General features: G+C 40.2%; 1 protein-coding gene across 1 annotated transcript; it reads right to left on the reverse strand.

Annotated features, from left to right (window-relative positions):
- Positions 1-4,805: 4,805 nt before the first annotated feature.
- On the reverse strand, positions 4,806-13,566 carry LOC148853045 (alpha/beta-Hydrolases superfamily protein). Its single transcript, XM_088946172.1, has 6 exons — positions 12,170-13,566; positions 6,083-6,194; positions 5,905-5,998; positions 5,588-5,765; positions 5,435-5,504; positions 4,806-5,352 (listed from the first exon to the last, which is right to left on the reverse strand). Exons 1-6 carry the CDS (start codon positions 12,523-12,525, stop codon positions 5,041-5,043), a joined length of 1,122 nt encoding a protein of 373 aa, XP_088802298.1. The 5' UTR covers positions 12,526-13,566; the 3' UTR covers positions 4,806-5,040.
- Between the last annotated feature and the right edge of the window lie 5,916 nt (positions 13,567-19,482).

The raw sequence follows: 19,482 nt of genomic DNA on the forward strand, positions 1-19,482 counted from the left end.
GAGATGCGTGGTACATTCCAGGCCACTGGGCCCATCTTGGTCAGTTTGAACTTTGAAATGGTGTGTTTTGAAATACACCACACGTCACCAAGTCTTCTTTATTGTGGTCATCAGAGATGGAACTAGGATTTTTTCTTCAGGGGGCGAAAACTAGTAAACATGGATAGGGAGGGCAAAAGTTTGTAAACATGGACAAGAGAACTAAACTATAGGTGTGATGTGGGCGTAAAAAAATAAATAAATAAAATAAAATAGATGTGATGTGGGTTCTAGACATGAGATTTTGGTGTAGTGAAAAATATCGCTATATATTCAGCTTTAGAGCACACAATAGCTCAGCACAGAACATGCCATAGTGTAAAAGAATACCATTTTTCTGTAATGCATTCTGAAAGCAAGAACAATGAGCCACAACCATGTAAAAGAATCCTCTCTCTCTCTCTCTCTCTCTCTCTCTCTCTCTCTCTCTCTCTCTCTCTATATATATATATATATATATATATATGGGCCTGAGCCCAGATTTGAACCCCATAATCCAAAATGTGAATTTATTTCCTAGAAATGAGCTACCTTTCCGAATCCAAACAGAAGAATCCAAAATTTTGTAAAATTAGAATGTAAAATGTCCCAAACACAGTTTGTCGTCCACCCTGCAAATATTTCTACGCTATACTTGCCTCACCTTTGTTATCCATCGTTATGGTGGACCTTTGCTCCTTAAAGAAAATGGATGAAGTAAACTACATAATGACGTTTAGCCTCGTCATCCACATCTAATCAACACGACCATGTCAACCATATATACTCACCATTTTCTTTTGGGATAGGTAGACTGCGCTCCACCTCAGAAATCTGAAATTATAGTCTCCTATGAATCACATCCTGCCCATGAATTTAGCATCGATTCACGGTCAGGATTCATCCCACCATATTCTTTCTTTCTTTCTTGAGCTTTTTTGTAAGCGGTTGCTTATAGGATATGTAGTACTACTATATTTTGATGAATGGTAAAATACCATTGATGGAGTGCTACAGGAAACCTTGTTTTTTCCCATTTTAGATCTGCTACTCACAAATTGTTCCCATATCCTTATCTATAAAGCACCACTGTCTCAAAGTACCAACCAGCTGATTGGTAAGGTCTCCTGCTAGTTGTAGCATAGACTTAGGATTGAATCCCACCTGCACCTAGGTTGGGGTGCCACCCACTGCACCTGTTAATGAGCTGCCCTACACCATGTACTGTGATCGAGTCCATGGTTGATTATTATTTCCTTAGGCTGCGTTTGGAATCAGTGTAAAACGTCATTGGTGTAAAAATACACTGATAATGTTTTACACATGAACCGCGAAAGTGACTGTTGCTTTTGACAAACGCAATGGGTGGAATATTGTAAAGTTTTACATCAATAAAATCGATGTAGTTCTTATATCGATTATTGATGTAAAACTTTATGCTTGATAAGATTTTACATCGATTATCAACATAAAACTCCACTCCATTCAAATGCATGCAAAACTAAACCGCAGTGGAGTTTTACGTTGGTCATAATTACATGCTCCTTCCAAATGCCTATAAAACCAAACCGATGTAAATTTTACATCGGTTCTTGATTTATATCGCTTCCAAATGCAGTTTTAGTAATTCAGTTTTATTTGCTAAATCATCCATTTAACCCAATTATGTAAAGGCTACGTTTGAAAACGATGCAAATGGAGTGTAAATATACATCAAGATTATAAGTAAATCCATCTAACCTAATTTGTCAATGCAAAGCTAGCCCAACTTTATAATTTATATGAACCATTTTACACTCTACATATTTGCATTCACACTTTTGCATCATTTCCAAATGCAGCCAAAAAAAAAAAATCTCTCATTATCAGGTTATAAGTATGGCCCTCTCTGGCATTTTTCTTTCAAATAGAGGGATGATGTGGCCTATTCAAGTCAATCACCAAGTAGCTATAGGTAGGCCTCTGAATAAAATAGCCGCTCCTTCGCAATCTACATCAGCCTACACCCCACTTTCCATTAGTCAGTTCCAAAAGCAATATTATTTATAATATTTTATTATCAAAGTTTTCTGAAAAAAGGGCTTATTTTGAGCTTTTTTTCTTCTGCCAAAATTTATACAATTAATGGAAGCTAGGGGGATGAACATGTTGAGCGGTTTTGGGCCCCAAACCAGAGATAACTCAGCTTAGACTGACTTATAGTAACGTTTGACAGATTCTTCTCTAGGTTTTGTGCATATCTTGATACTTAGATGCTAATAAAATGATCAAAAGATAATGAAAAGAAAGAGGGAAAAAGTCTTAACTGGAACCAGATTATTTTGAGATGTGGACAGATGGTGATCAATCTGAACCTAAATTAAATTACTCCATCCTATCTGATTGGGGGTAGGGCCCAAGCAGATGAAATCAGCTCCATAAGTTGACTTCTTTTTTAGTCTCTCCCTCTATTTTTTGTAATACACTTGTTAATTATTGCTTCAAAGTAGAGTTGGTTCCACTTTGAGGGTCCCATGACAAACACGGGAGATGTTTCCACTACGGAGGGAATGGGTTAATGGGGCGCACTCTTTGGGCAGCTGATCCGATCACAAGTCGACCGTTCCGTATTGGCAATATCTCCCCATGACAAGCACGAGATATGTTCTCAATACACAGAAGGGATGTGCTGTGGGGCACGCTCTGGGGGCAGCCGATCCAATGATGCAATTGTTTGCCTTTTAGATGCTAATGATAAATGCTATAAGATGCTAATCTGCGCCTACTGGGCTGTCCGACATCCATCAAACCTTCAAAGACCATAATAAAGCTCATCCATCCACTCAACCTTTTGTCTTTGATATATGACCTGCTTTAGGGGTTACTGACCATGGCCTATTTTTTAAACCAAATCAGTCTCCGGTAACCAAAATCGAACTGAAATTGATTGACCAATTCGATTAACCATCTATTCATTTTTTCGGTTTTTGGGTTTTTTATATTTATAATTTATATTATAAAAAACATATAAATGTATAATAAAAAATAGAAATATATATAATATTATATTTTAAATAATAAATAATATATTATATATTATAATCAATTTTATATATATATATATATATATATATATATATTTATATATCATACATATTTATTAATTTATAATATAAAATATATATAATATATATAAATATATATAAAATAGATAGAAATATATGTATACTGGTTAATTTGATTAACTGCTGATTTTCTATATTGATTAACCAAAACCGAACCGATCAATTTAATTAACCAGATTTTTTATTTGGTTTCCACCGATTTTTCGATTAGGTGATTTGTTTGAACATAGGGCCAATCCTAGGGATCTATTGTGAATGTATATGATGCTATTCACCCTCACCCATGACATGCCTGAGTCAGACATGAATAAATGAGATACCACTCTAAGTGTCCATGCCGTACTCTCCAGTTCTAAAGCACAAACAAGGAAAAGGTAGCCTATAAACATCATGCATTATATATTAAAATTAACAAGCTGGCTACTTTACTAAATTGAGACCCAAACTGATGTATTACCCAAAGATACCCCAATGGTCTGCCTGTAATAATTGATATAAGATGTCTAAATTTACAAACATCTATGTGATAAACAAGACATTTACAAAATAAAGAGCAGATAATTAACTGGTTTATTGTCAAAAGGCCAATCTATCAACTACTATCATGCTTTGTTGGGTCGGGTTCGATAAATTTGATTAATAATAGGGTAACCCATAGAGTCTGTGATGATACCAAGTTTCAAAGTTTCCATATTTCATTAGGATCCATTTGGTTCACAAAAATAGGGGTTTAGAGTCAATTGGAATGATTCAAATCATTTGATTGGGTGAAATTGGAATCCGATTCCCATTTCTGGTAAAATGGCATTCTTCCATTTGAGCGAATGATCATTCCCTCCCCTCCCTTGACAATGATAATCCTATTGCAGCTGATTCTGATTTCAATTCTCGCCTGAACCAAACAGATAGGGGGAATGGACCATTCTAATTCCCATTCCAACGGATTTTGATTTCAATTCTAACTGCAAACCAAATAAACCCTTAGAAATATTCTGACCCAACTAATTGATAGCCCAGTTACATGCAAAATGGGGTCCAAACAATTGTGCATGGTTTGGACGGGGGTTATTTCAATATTTGTTGTACTGCCTGTATATATTCTTATTTGGAATCAAGCTATAGAAAACCTACACTTAGATATAAGATAGACTGTGAGCCAGGGTTGTAATTATAGAGTTGAAAAAAGTGAATTTTCATGGCTTTATCACTGGACATTGGCACAAACTGCCGAACCACCTTAAATCTTGTATTTTCCGCTGTATCTGCGTTTGTTTTTCTTCATTTGTTGGTTTCTAATTCTACCACAAATAAAGCAACTATAATATACCTGCTCAAGTTTTAAGACTTCCTAATCCTGAATAATATGATCATCAAATTGTGCAAAGGTCAAAACATTCCAACAGTTGGAGCAAGTACTTATACCCCAGAACTTTTTGAGACTTCTTAAAGGATTCCTGGGAGAAGACATCAAGGTTTTTGATGTTCAAATTAAGAGTTTCTTCATCAGATAATTCATGGAGATGAGGATAAGTACAACAACCAAAAGCATCAAAAACCAAAGAACAACCTAGATATTTGAGCAAATCTAGTAGGATCCATATCTACATTGAGCACTTGGATGTCAGACAGAGGCATTGGATAATCACTGTAAAGGAAATGAAACGAATGGAATAACCGATAACGTTATTTAGAAGATCATTCTTTCATTCATTTTTTCCTTCTGATATTGTCCTCTCTCTTCTTGACAATTCACGGAAAAAGAAGAGACATCAAAGGGAATTACAGTACTGAGATGTAATCTCCCTAATATAAGTTGATTGCTTTATGGTATATACACTACAGTTGACTGAATCTATAAACAATCAAGAAATGTATCTACATGTTGGAAATTGCCACGTTTTCAAGGTAGAAAGTTCCCTCATGAAGCAGGAAGATTAGCCAACCAAGGGAGTAGTTTTTCATGGACCAGCTCAGGCCTGTCATCGTGGGGACAGTGCCCTACTCCTTCAAGAACATAAAGGCTTAAATTTGGCAATTCAAAAGGTAAAGAAGAGAAATACTTTCCAACAGGTCCATCAAGAGGAGTAAACGGATCTTGATCACCCCATAAAACCAGAACAGGTATTGAGATTCTTGGCATTAACTGTACTGGGTTTGGCCCTGGTGGACCTGTCACAATTGAAACAAAGGCATCAAGTGCCCCTTCATCATCAGCTGGTCCTTTTATGATCTGCATTTTCATGAAAATGCAAGCATTCAGTCACTATAACATGATGTTATGTAGACATCCAAGCATAGGAGGCTTATCTTACCTCTACCAGAACATCATCAACATAATCCTTGTTTCCATATACAGACAGTAGAATGTTCCTTAGATTCTCTCTGTGTAAAACATAAAAGCATGAGATTCGTGCATCGAGTACTCTTGGATTCTAAAAGAGGGTTGATACAATAAGGAACAGTACCTCTGCTTGACACGCTCAAAGATCGCCGATGCAATTCCCTGTTGCTTCAATAAGAAATCGATTAACCAAAGCAAAGGCAACAATAATTTGATTCTCCAGTCATCAACAATTGCCTTGTTATTCATGCCACCTGCACAGTTTAAAAGAACAAGCCCCCGAACCAGGCCATGCATCGAACCTGATTTGACAAAAGAAAATTGATATAAACACCTTGGCCACTGTTCAATACAGTTTAGCATGTCATCATGCTTGTGTTTACCATCATAAAATAAAATAAAGAAAGAATTCCCTTTAACCACAAAGCCTTATGAAGATACCTGAGGCAGCAATGACACAGGCGAGGCTTCCCACAGAATTCCCAACAAGAACAGTTGGCTTCTGAATGATTTCATCCAAGAAATCCAGTATCAGCTGTCACAATAAAACAGTCAGGTCAACAAGATAAAGGGACATTCACAAAAGAAAGATAGAATAAAGGCATAAATGGAGATATACCTGAGCCCATGCTTCCATTGTATAAGCAAAGCCTGCAGGCTTATCCGAAGCACCAAAACCAAGCAGATCAATGGCATAAACAATGTAGCTTTGAGATAGTACACCAATATTTCTGAAAATTAAAGAAACGCAGATGGAAATAGATAGATGAGAATGTTGAAGTGTCATAGGATTTTATAGGAACGGTTTAGGCATACTTTTACCAGTAGATGAAATGACAACAAAGAAGATAACTGTAAGAAAAGGTCCATCAATTTTCTAGTTTCCCTGAATTCAAGTGGAGGAAAAACAAATAGAAAGGAAATGTGGAAGATGGGTCAAACAAGTAGTCCATAACAGGTGAAATCCAAACAAGATCATCCAAATCAAATCAATGGTAGGCTGGTAGCACAATGTATGTGAAAAATAAGGCAAAAAACAGAGGTCTTGGACGTATTATTAGTCCTACAGAGTTATGAGAATCTCCAAGGATTAAAAACAATTCTTTTAATCACCGAGTGGTGGCTCAGTTTGTACGTTAGCTGGGTAGTCCCAGCGGAGATGCGGATTTGAGTCCCGCTACCTGTTTCCAGCTACCTTGAGAGTTATTAGTGTGTTTCGTTAGAATACCAAAAAAAAGTAGGACATCTTTTTTTTTTATCAGTAAATAAGACTTCTATTAATTTCAAAGATAATATTAAGGTACAAGAGTTAGGTTTCAGCACTGCATTGAGCCAAACTACAAACACTTACAGCTATGCCCAGAACAAAGTAGGTCTATCTGCTCCCTGTTTTGCTAGGGTATCTACCAAACTGAGAATTGAACCTCCTTGCAAGTAGGTCAATTTCCCTAAAGATAAATTTGAGCTTCCAAGGTGCTGAAGTGATTTTCTTTTCCCAAGAAATGACCAGTATTGAGTCTCCTTCAATTTCTAAATCTGTTGCTCCAATCTGCTCGGCCATCTTTAAGCCTTGTAGGAGAGCTAGAGTTTCAGCCTGAATTAAGTCATCAATACCTAATGGTCCTGGGAATAGTGCTACAACTTCTCTTTGATGATTTCTAAACACACCCCCTATACGGCCATACCTGCCCTTCCCGGGTTGCCAAAGTAACTCCCATCAAAGTTTAGTTTTAGTTTCTTTAATGTAGGTGGTTTCCACTCGACTCTCATAATTTCTTTTGGTACATATGTGCCACTTCAGTCCAGTTCCTTAGAATGTCATTTGTGGAGATTTTCTTGAATAGTTTCATGGTCATCACCCAATGTGCAGCTCTGATTTTTATGGCTTCAATGACTTCTTCCTTTGATTTGCTTTTGTCAAAGAAAATTCTTTGATTTCTTTTCTCCCATCCAGTCCACACCACAGCAGCTCTTGCTGCCTTCCAAAAAGCAGGACATCTTTATATGATAAATAGTTTTTGGTAATAAAATAAAAATTTATTAAAAGGAAAAAGAGATTACAGAGAAGAGTGACCAAAAGCCACTCGGGAGAGAAGAGGAACAAAATAGCACTCCAAGGCTCAAAACACAACAACTCTAATCCAGCCTAGCCTCAACAAGACCATCAAAAACCAGAGCCCACATAACCACCACAAGACAAAAGCCTCTCAACAGACAGAAAAAAAAAACAAAACAAAACAAAACAAAACAAAAAAAAAAACAAAAAAAAAACAAAAAACAAAAAAAAACAAAAAAAAAAAGAAAAACAAAAAACAAAAAACAAAAACCTAGTTCAAAGACAAAACTCAAAACAAGAACCATTCAAAATGCCCCACATATGCACTTCTAAAACTCGAAAACACAACCAAAGCAGCTCACAAGCTACAACCTGTGATCTGTTAAAAACTATCTTCTTACAATCTTCTTGATTTTCAGCAACTTCTTATTTGGTCCTATCTCAAAGAGACTTCCCTCTAGTCTAGGAAAAGCCTTTGAAACCATGACATTTCTATGTTTTCTTTGTCTTTTAAGCCTTCTATTTGCTGCAACAATCTTCCTGGACTCCAACAGGCAATAAAATCTCTCATTAATCCTTTCCAGCTCTAGGACCGTGTTCTTCTCAAAATACTGAGAATCATCCAAAGCTGTACTTCTTTTGTTATCAGCTTCTTCTGGTCTAATTGTACTCAAATCAACCAAGACATTTCCATGTTTTCTTTATCTTTTAAGTCTTCTATTTGCTGTAACAATCTTCCTGGACTCCAACAGGCAAAAAAATCTCTCATTAATCCTCTCCAGCTCTAGGACCATTTTCTTCTCAAAATACTGAGAATCAACCAAAGCTGTACTTCTTTCATTATCAGCTTCCTCTGGTCTAAGTGTACTCAAAGCATTATAACTCTCTTCAGTCAGTGGTGGATGTTCCTGAGAATCTCCACCATTCTCCCTTACAGGCATCTCATAGCGTTCCTCTAGCTCTTTAAACATATTCCTTTTGAAAGATTTGCCTCCCAGCACAAGCAAACTCAGGGCCTTACCTACCTCCAATGCCTTATCAACCACTTTGTTTAAGTCAATGGTCTTGTTGACGTAGTGTGTTTCATCCAAATAAACTTCCTCCTCACTTGACTCACTTAACCTCTCATCTTCGTCAGAAGAGTCATCACCTTCCTGTGTTTCTTCTATTAAAGGTCTTGTTCAATATGATCTTTTCCTTAAATAAACCTTAGAACCAGAATCAGCAAGCAAAGTCCCTTTTAATTTTTCTTCTTTCTTTTTGTCCAATTTGTTCCATAGATCTGGGCCAATTATAACAGGGTGGGGCCCCTTTACTAAGGTTTCCTCTGTCCTTGGAACCTCAATGGTTCTCTCTTCCTCTTCAACAGGATTCAGGCCTGCGAACTGGTTCAAATCCACCATCGTAGTGATATCCTCCCTCCCATGCTCTGGTTGTGTGTTCTTCAAGCTCCTCCCCTCTTCAAATTCAGAAAGAAAAGAAGAATCACTGAAGCCTACCTCCTCCAAAACATTGTGCACCATTAAGATGCGATTGAAAGAGATGTCATCAAGTTCATTCTCCATGCCTAACAATGAAATTGAATCTTCCTTCAGGTTAACTGGATGATGTAGTTAACCTCTTTCTTGAGAGGTGAGATGCAGGACATCATATGGCAACAGTATTGCCAAGAAAGCATCACATGTTTCAATACCTCTAACATAGAGTTAAAACCTCATCAATGAAAGGGCCAAATTTCATATCTATGCACATAGTTGTATATTTTCAAATGGTGCCTATAATATTTTCAGTGAATATCACATTGACTGTGAATTATTGATGCTCTACTTCCCATGGAAGAGTTGGGAATCAACAAACACTTGAGAACTGTATCTGTCATATATCAGAGTAAATATAATAACATTTACATCTTCTTTAAATTTCTACATACATGAAAGTCACATCTGTTGAGGAAACTTCACTTATGTATGGCCTAATCCTATTAGCACATATTAGAGTATTATCAGCATGCCAGCAATCAGCTTTTGTAATTTGGATTGAGATAGAAATAGGAGTCTTTTGTAGATCCTATTCAAACTTCTTTAATCTCTTCTTCCTTCTGAGATTTCAATTCTTCCTTTTCTATCGTTTCATTAAAATAAGTCGACTGATTATCTGGTTAAATGCCATATTGATTGCGTCACTGACTAGTCCATAAATGCAGTATAAAGTCACCTAGTACAACTAAGCATTGATTATGTCAACTAATCAACTAATGACAATGCTATTCTAGAGAGTTTTATTTATGTTTATCTATAATTGTTTAATATGATATCAAATAGCTTTTTAATCTGCTTTATACATGCTAGTTACTTTAAGAATTTGTGGTAATACATGAGCAGGTGATGGTATCTATCTATCCATGTTCTCTCCTTTCTCCTTGAGTATTTATCTTATTTTCTGTTTTCTTTTTTTTTTTTTTTTGAATGTTTCTTATTATTTCATTCTTTTAAAATTGAACAAAATAACTCTAGTAGCCAATCACTTTTACAACTTCTCTCATTAACTCACCAGTAACTCTCTCTCCTCTTCATTTGAAATTTTTTAGATTAATCTTTCTAAGTTTTCACAAAATCGTCTTTTAATATTTACTTCTAAACCCAATTGAGGTGTATAAGCACTAATTATGTTAATAATTTCATCAATTAAAACAAGTTTAATTAAAATTATTATATCTCCAATTCTTTTAACATTTATAATTTCATTTTTAGATCCTTACCATTATTGCTACTCAATTTCTATTATTTACTTCTCTGTGTACTATAATTTGTACCCATCAATTTCTTTAGCTTCTTTACCCATTCATTTAGTTTCTTTAAGCATGCAATATTAATCTTTCTTCTTAACCCTATGGTGGTAGAATTTCTTAGAGATTGGTTGACTATTAATAATGAATAATGTATTTAAGAATCATACTATGGCTGTTTCTTTTTTGAGTTTTTTTCTTGAGTTCCTAATAGGGCTTATACTTGTTCAGAAACTCATAGTACAAAGGACCATATACTTTTTTGAATTAATACAATATACTTTACCTTCCTTCAAAAATAGTCTTTCCTATTAGTGTTTCTATATTTCAAGGGTGTTTCTATTGATAAAAAAATGAATTCATGTTTTTTGGACAAACTTCTTTGCCGACTCTTGTCCAAAATGATGCATGGCTTTTGTGGAACACCCTAGCATACCCTTGCCAATTTAACACCACACTTAGGTTTAAAGTGTAGCATGCTGCTCTAGGGAAGCATGAGCATGGAAAGATAATTCAAGATTCATGACCATAAGGGTTTCAAAAATTTTAAATGCCTTCTACTAACCTAATGCAACCATCTTCCTTTATCTGAGCTTGGGACCGACAGTGCAAGACAAGCTCACATTGGTCAGACCCAAGCTAGGCTTAAAGTATTTGGTCTAAACCTAATCCACAAATTTTCAAGCCTGACGTGGGACTAGGCCCAGGCTTCCAGGTCAGGCTACAAATAATAAGACCTCGTTCAGGTCTTAGGGTTAGGCCTAGGTTAGCCCTAAACCCAGCCTTAACCTGTCCAACTTGCACCTCTAGTAAGGGTTGACTAAATTGGCTTGAAGGTTGAAGGTTGATTTCAATTAGGTTTGGCAGTACACCTTGGATTAGGCTAGGGTTGGCCTCAACCCAACCAGTTACACCCCTACCATATACAAGATATTCTAGTTTTAAAAGGCATGGCAATCTGCAGCGGACTAGTGTAACTCACACACCTTGTTTCGCTGTGTTTTACTAGTGTAACTCAGTGTGACTCAGGGTGTAAACGTATCAAATTCATATTTGACGGATATTGAAAATTAATGTTTGAATGCAATTAAATATTCGAATATTCAATTCAATATGAAATTGATCGATTAATTATTTTAAGTAATCAATAAAAATATAGAATAAATATCTTATTTATATAATATATAAATTATTTTTATAATTTAATTATTATATATTTAAATTATATAAAATATTTTACTTAAATGGTATGAATAGGATATCCCGATTAGATTATGTTAAATCTCGAATTTGAAATTGGATTTCCGAATACAGTTGACACCCCTAGTGTAACAATTTATTGCTATTATATTTCTCAGCATTCATAGGCCATTCATCTTCTTTAACCTCTCTCTATTTCAAATGTGATTTTCTTTACTGGATTTTGTGTCTAAACTCCTATTCTCTCTTTTGGGTAGTTGTAGATTGCTTTTTTATTTATTTGATGCAAGGCTTGGAAAGGATGGGAAGCTTTACGTTACTGGAAGGAAATCCACAAGCTCACTTCGAAGATTTTTTCCTCAACAATTTCATAGGCTGGGCTTTGACGTTTTATTGACTATTCGTCTGTTAAACTTGACAAATGCAGAAATCTACTCTTTGGAATCCTCGAGAATTCCAACACCAAGTCACCGGAAGATTCAAGCTGCAAACACACTAAATTCTATTCTATGGTGAATGAGTCAGTGTAGATGTTATTTTGTCAGAAAACAATCAAGTTTTTTTTTTTTTTTTCCGCTTACTGAATTCGATTCCAAACGTTATATTGCAGATAATCCTTCTTTTCAAAATCGAAAATCAAGAAAGAAGGAAGAAAATCGACTAACCTGCGCCAATGGGCGATGGAAGCGCCGAAGCCGTGAACGAGGAGCAGAGTAGGTGGAGGGGAAGGGCCTTCTTGTGGAGGAAGATGAACGAAGTAGTTGATAGAATGACCTCTCCACTGCCATCTTTTACTTCTCTCCCTTATCTCTCTCACCTCCAAGACGTTACTGCTGCTTGCCGGTGGAGATGCAGTAGAGAGACATGAACTGACGAAGGAATGACGATGCCGATGATGATTGCAGAATTTTCTAATTACTAAGCCCTGCTTCAATTGCAATTGCAATGGCGTAACACGACAAACAGGTGGCGTTGGGGTTGGGCAGAACAATGTAGACGCAGCAGCACAGCCCAATCCCATCTCTCTCTCTCTCTCCCTCAGTCCTCAGAAAATACCATTCCGTCATTAAAATATGCCTCACTTGTGGTGGATGGCATTCCACTTTCACCGTTAAGCGGGTCCCCCTTCGAGCTCACATCGTTTGTCCCCTGTAGGGCCAATTTTTTCTGTCACGTCTAATGAGAACCGAACACTCCACCCTCCCCTCTTCTTTCGAAACTGACGTTAGCGGTCTGGACTCCAATTCTCCAAAGATTTATAAACACCTGCTTTGATTTAGTAAATGAACACAAATTTACGATAAATTTCTTAAACTAACTTATGGTTTAGTTAATTAATTAAGTGTATTCTTACGTTTAAAAATTGATTAACGCTATCCTTATTATTTTTAATGTTATCACGTGAATGTTATAACTTTTGAAAATACTCAATTTACCCTTATTATATCTTCCAATACTAATCGGCTCCTCCGGCGGAATATCTCATTATCCCTTCTGACACCAGTTCTGACGCACAAACGTTGACATTTCCGGCACCAGCATCCAAAACTAGATATGGATGTTTAAGCAACGACTTGTCGATCCATAAGCATGATCTCTCTCTGGTTTTCTCTCAGAAATCAAAATGTCTGAACTTGAAACAGGAATGGCGGAGAATAAATGGCACTGACAAACATTCCATCAATGGCCACCACCGGCGTAGCAGTTCTGTCACCTTGTGGCTCTATTCATCTTTCGAGAATTAAAGCTCTCTAAGAGCTCAAGAAAAATCCCAAAGAGAGAAAAAGAGAGAGTCAAAAAAAACTTGCTAGAACTGAGAAAACTAGCACAAGCACCGACTTGACGACTGAGAACCTTCAGAAAATGTCGGGGTGGAAGATGAATTTCGTCAACATATACAAGGGATCCCGCTACACAGATTTCTCTCTTGTTAAACAAAATATCGAGTAACGCGAGATGAACTGTGGTGTCAACAGTGAGAGAGAGATTTTACCCAATTACGTGGTGACTGCCGTCATAAACAGCTTGAGAGACGACACCCATTAAACCAATGCTGCCTCCCACATAAACCAAGTCGGTTCTCCTTTTGACCTACAATTCAATAATTCAAAAGAAATAAAAATGGGAAAGAGGAACTCATCAATTTGAGTATATTTCTTAAGACCAACACAGTAATAATTCTGTAGAAAACGGAGTAAATAATTCTAGTTGTTTCCCGCCAATACCTTTTCCTCTTTTTAATTTTCTGATGTAAGTAATGTTGATGTAGAGTGATTTGGCCCGATCTAGTAATAGGGGACACGTGGATATGACCTAATTAGCAGGATGACAGCTTAGTCCCACGTATCAAGTCTGCAACGAATCGAGCTCGGATAACCAAACCACCTCAGGGCAAGTCCACCTCGGGGCACGATCGCATCAGGATCACCTCGGTCCCAAGGCACTTTGGCATTCATACTAGGTCGGATCCAAAGGGCACTAGCTCGGTAATATTGACCGACCACTACATGGCAACCCCGAAGATCTCGCCACCAGATTCCACGCCTTATGGGATCATGCCTTGTAACAACTAGCATTATCTCCTCCGTCCGATTCTAGAGTGGGAAACAGTCCTTCGGACCTCATTGTGTCAAGGATTCTAGAACCACTCAGCAAAACCCACGAGGACTCCACTATATAAAGGCTCCACCCCCCAGGGGTGCAAGGAACGCGTAATCTCTACCATTAGCTTTCTTGCATTCTAAGCTATCATCAGCTTGCAACCAAGTACTGACTTAAGCATTGGAGCAACCTCGTCGGGTAAGCAACACTGGGTTCTCTGATTTGCTTTATGCAGATCAACTGAGTCCGTTGTCTACTAAAAGCCAGATCATCACTAGCTGGGAGTAGCCAGATTGCGCTACATCGTTTGGCGTCGTCTGTGGGAAATAGTACAAGAAGCCCTTTTCCTCAAAAAGCATTCATGGCATCCTCCAGTAACGCTAGACAGAATGCTGAAACGAATGTCCCCGGGGGGCAACCTCAGATCCCAACTATGTGCATCGGTCAATTCACCATACCACTCTCCACGAGTGGGATCCCAACGCTGACCACACCTCAAGCAAATGCACCCGTGAACACCCCACTTCCTCCTGTAGTGGGTGTGATGTTTGCTGAACCAACTGTGGTTCCCCCTAGAGTCGGACAGAATCAACTCGACAACCTGGTACACTGCGTGCAGGCTATTAAAGCCCAAATGCAACAGGTCTAGCAATTCCAGCAGTACCAGCAGCAAGTCCTCCATCACTTCTACCAACAGCAGTTCCCAGCGCTGCAACAGAATCCACAACCAATTCCACCGCGGCATCCGGCAACACAATAGAAAAAATCTCGCTGTCAGAACAATCATCCTCCTCATCGAGGAGAGACTTCTCATATCCAAAATCCTCTTGGGAGCCAGGTCTCGTCCCACGGCAGGAGGGAAAGGCAAGTCACTCCTCCCTTCTCGCAGCAAGTGAATAGGTCAGGAGTCACTCAGCCCGCCAGAGTTGCTTCACCTTGACCTTCGCAGCTTGAAGGTTCGCTCGCAGGGAACCGGTTCTGGGTTCTGGCCGCAGACTCTAGACAAGGCCCCTCTGTCCACAACAGCCATCGTCAATAGTTCGAGCAACTCCATGCCAAAATAGTGCCCGACAACATGGAGGTCAGCAGCAGAAGTGGCGTCATAAGGCTCGCCGAGCTACAATTCCAAGCTAGCCCGAACACCCTAAAGGCAAAGGGGAGGCGAGCTCAAGAACAACAAAGATTGCTCCCCTCCTCTCTGTGTCATCACCTTTGTCCTCCGAGCTCCTGGCTACCCCGATGCCGAAGGACTTCAAGGTACCTCCGTTGGACAAGTATGACGGGTCATTCAACCCGAATGACCATGTGGACTCTTTCCAGTTCCAGATGCACTTAGCTAGGGCTGATGAATCCTACATGTGCGTTGCCTTTTCTACAACCTTCAAAGGAGTGGCTCGCACCCGGGACGATCAACAGTTGGATGCAATTCATGCAGATGTTCACCTCGCACTTCATCACCAGCAATAAGTGTTCAAGGACATAGGAAAGCCTCCTCAGCATAGTCCAGAGGGAAGGGGAGTCGATTCGAAGCTACACCAAAGGCTTCAACGACACTTGTTTGCAAATTCCTGATCTGGATCCCATTGTAAGACTCACGGCAACAAAGAGAGGCATCACTCATAGAGGGTTCAAGTGGCACGTGGTAGCCAACAAACCCAAGGATATCACCGAGTTTCTCAAGCTCACTGATCAGCTCATCGGGACAGAAGAGGAGATGAACCAGAAAAGTGAGAATCCAACGGAGAAGAGGAAACGAGAAGGTGACACCTCGAACAACGGGGACAGCAAACGAATAAAGAGCAAGTCACCAACCAGGGGAGGGAACAAGTTAGATCAGTGTTCTCGAATTCCTCCAGTTGAAAGGACAAACTACATGCCTCTGAACGCGAAGCGGGGAGAGATTCTCATGGCGATCAAGGATGCCTCTTATGTGAAGTGGCCACCCCGTTTGAGGGGAGATCCTAACACAAGAAACAAGAATGTATACTGTCATTTCCATAGCGATCACGATCACAGTACCAAAAATTGTAGAAACCTCCGCGGTGAGATTGAAGAACTCATCCGTCGCGGATACCTGAAAAATTTTGTACAAAAAGATAATAAAAACCAAACAGATCGACATGAGGAGCAAAGGAGAGATGCTCCTGAGTCCAATAGCAGACAGAGTGAGCAACCGCAAAGACAGCTGCCCGAAGAGAGACCCATCTGCGAGGTAATTCATATGATTACTGGCGGGTCAATTGTCGCGGGATGCACCTCGGTAACGAAGAAGACCTCGGCTCACGAACTAGAACGAGATGAACAGAATCCTCTGAAGCGGCCAAGGCTCAAAGATCCCATATTCTTCACAGAAGATGACGCGCGCGGGATTCAGTACCCCCATGATGACACGCTAGTCATAAAGATGAGGATCAACAATATTGAAGGTAAGCGCGTCCTAGTGGAATCAGGGAGCTCGGCTGATATCTTATTCAAGGACACCTTCAACAAGCTCCAGCTCTAAGAAAGCGACATCAAGCCCACAAGTACTCCACTAGTAGGCTTCAGCAGAGAAGAAGTCAGGCCCCTAGGGCGAATTTCAGTACCTATGGAGGTCGGCACATGGCCTAATATCGCAATATTTGAGCATACTTTCCTAGTGGTCACGACTCCCTCCCCGTACAATGCCATTGTAGGTCGGCCCATCACCCACACACTTCGCACAGTGGTGTCCACCTACTATTTGGCCATGAAGTTCCCCATAGACTTCGGAGTAGGGGTAGCGTGAGGCGACCAACTTGAGTCTCTCAAATGCTACGTTGCCACCCTCAAAAGGAAAGCCAAGGTAGCAGATGACCTCGAGTTAGAGCGACCTACGAAGTACACCGAGGAGGGAGCTACACCGACGGAAGAGACAATCCACGTACCTATTTCAATAGAAGATCCAACTAGAACTCTCTAGATCGGTGCATCGGTCATGGAACCTCTTCGTTCTCAGCTGGTAAGTTTTTTAATTAAAAACTTAGATATATTCGCATGGTCCGCAGCAAAGATGCCCGGTATAGATGCAAAAATAATAACTCATAAGTTAAATATTGATCCTGTAGTCATGCCAGTTTGATAGAAGAAATACAACCTCGCCCCGGAGTGCTGGAGGATAGTCAACGAGGAGGTCAGGAAGCTCCTCGCAGTCGATTTCATCAGGGAGGTCCATTACCCGAGCTGGGTAGCTAACCCCGTTCTAGTAAAAAAGGCCAATGGTAAATGGCGCATGTGCGTCAATTATATTGACCTGAATCGGGCTTGCCCGAAGGACTGTTTCCCACTCCCTAAGATCGACTGTCTAGTGGATGCGACCTCAAGGCATGAGTTGCTAAGTTTCTTGGATGCATACTCAGGATATAATTAGATCAAGATGGACCCTGTCGATGAGGAAAAAACGGCTTTCATAACCGAACTAGGGTTGTACTGTTACAAGGTCATGCCCTTTGGACTAAAAAATGCCAGGGTGACCTTCCAAAGACTTGTAAACAGAATCTTTGAGCCATTGATCAGCAATAAGGTTGAATGTTATGTATACGACATGGTCGTCAAAACCCAATTTTCAAATTGTTTAATAAAAGATTTGCATTGTGATTTTGAAATTTTGCACAAATATAATATGAAGTTAAACCCTAACAAGTGTGTCTTCGGTGTCACCTCGGGTAATTTCCTATGTTATATAGTTAACCGACATGGCATCGAAGCCAACCCTGAAAAAATAAAGGCCATCCTAGATATGAGGCCACCTCGTAAATTGAAGGAGGTTCAGAGGCTAAATGGTCATATAGCCGCTCTGATCCGCTTCATGTCCAAGTCGGCAGATCATTGCCTGCCTTTTTTTAAGGCAATTAAGAAAGGTAAGGACTTTGAGTGGACCGAAGAGTGCCAGCTCGCCTTCGACGAGCTCAAAAAATACTTAACCAGCATCCCGGTTCTGACCCGACCCGAGGAGGGAGATGTTTTGAAGTTGTACCTCTCCGCGAGTGATTAGGTAGTCAGCTCGGTACTGATAAAGTAGATCTTGTCCAACGACCTATCTACTATGTTAGTAAAGTTTTGTAGGACAAAGAAACAAGGTACCCAGAGATCGAGAAACTAGCGTATGCACTGATCATCGCAGCTCGGAAGCTTCATCCGTACTTCCAAGCCCACACTGTCGTCATTCTCACCAACAAACATCTGAGGCAAATCTTACTCAAGCCCGAGGTCTCCGTAAGACTGACAAAGTGGGCCATCGAACTCAGTGAGTACAACATCCGGTACGATCCTCGGACGGAGATTAAGGCCCAAGCCTTGGCCGATTTTGTTGCAGAATGCACCTTCAGCACCGCATTCCCAGAATTAATTGAGCTCGAGCACAGAGAGGAAGCTTCAACCAATGCGGCACCTATCCCGGTTAGAGCAAGGCCAACCTGGGAAGAGGAGCCCTGGATCCTCCATGTAGACGGCTCATCTAACCAGCAAGGAAGCGGAGTCGACATCATTTTGTACGGGCCAAGCAGGGTGAAGCTGGAGTATGCAATTCGGTTCGAGTTCATAGCATCCAATAATGAAGCGGAGTATGAAGCACTAATAGTCGGGCTTGCTCTAGCAAACGAAGTACAAGCGAAGCACGTCGTCATCTGCAACAACTCCCAGCTTATGGTCAACCAGGTCACCGATGATTATGAAGCTCGTGACCCCACCGTGGCTGCTTATCTAGCCAAGGTCAGGAAAGTTCTACGCAGCTCTCAATCCTACTTCATCAAACAGATTCCAAGGTCCGAGAACGCTGAGGCCGATGCCTTGTCCCGGTTAGCCAGCACGAGTAGCAACACCATGAGGACCGTGTATATAGAGAACCTACCTCGGCCCAGCATTCTTAGGGGGGCAAAAGAGGTCGCTCTTGTTGCACAAGTAGAGCCCAGCTGGATTGACCCACTCGCAAGCTACCTGCTTCACGGGACCCTCCCTAGAGATCACGATGCGGCTAGAAGGGTAGAGTGACAGGCAACCAAGTATGTCATAATAGACGGACGGTTGTACTGAAGATCCTACATGCTCCCCTACTTGCACTGCTTGTGACCCTCAGAGGCCGAGATCGTTGTTCGTGACACTCATGAAGGCCTGTGTGGCGGACACTTGGGGGGCAGGGCCCTCGCCCAGAAATCGCTGCGACAGGGGTACTACTGCCCACGATGAAGGCAGACGCACTCGAGCTTGTCAAGAAGTGCGATAAATGCCAAAGGCATGCCAACATCCACCACCAGCCTATTGTCGACCTGATGTACCTCACTAGCCCATGGCCCTTCGCACAGTAGGGAATCGACATTCTTGGACCATTCTCACCAGCGATAGGACAGAGGAGATTTCTGGT

This window comes from Nelumbo lutea, chromosome 5 (assembly GCF_056320005.1).
Source record: "Nelumbo lutea isolate HS-2025 chromosome 5, American lotus-T2T, whole genome shotgun sequence".
NCBI lineage: Eukaryota > Viridiplantae > Streptophyta > Magnoliopsida > Proteales > Nelumbonaceae > Nelumbo > Nelumbo lutea.

Excerpts from the sequence above, each read along its gene's own strand:
- LOC148853045 (XM_088946172.1), bottom strand. The coding sequence starts at position 12,525 with ATGGGATTGGGCTGTGCTGCTGCGTCTACATTGTTCTGCCCAACCCCA. Across the intron at positions 6,195-12,169 it reads TCCATCGCCCATTGGCGCAG|AAATATTGGTGTACTATCTC; the intron begins GTTAGTCGATTT and ends TTTAATTTTCAG. Across the intron at positions 5,505-5,587 it reads TTTGAGCGTGTCAAGCAGAG|AGAGAATCTAAGGAACATTC; the intron begins GTACTGTTCCTT and ends TGTTTTACACAG.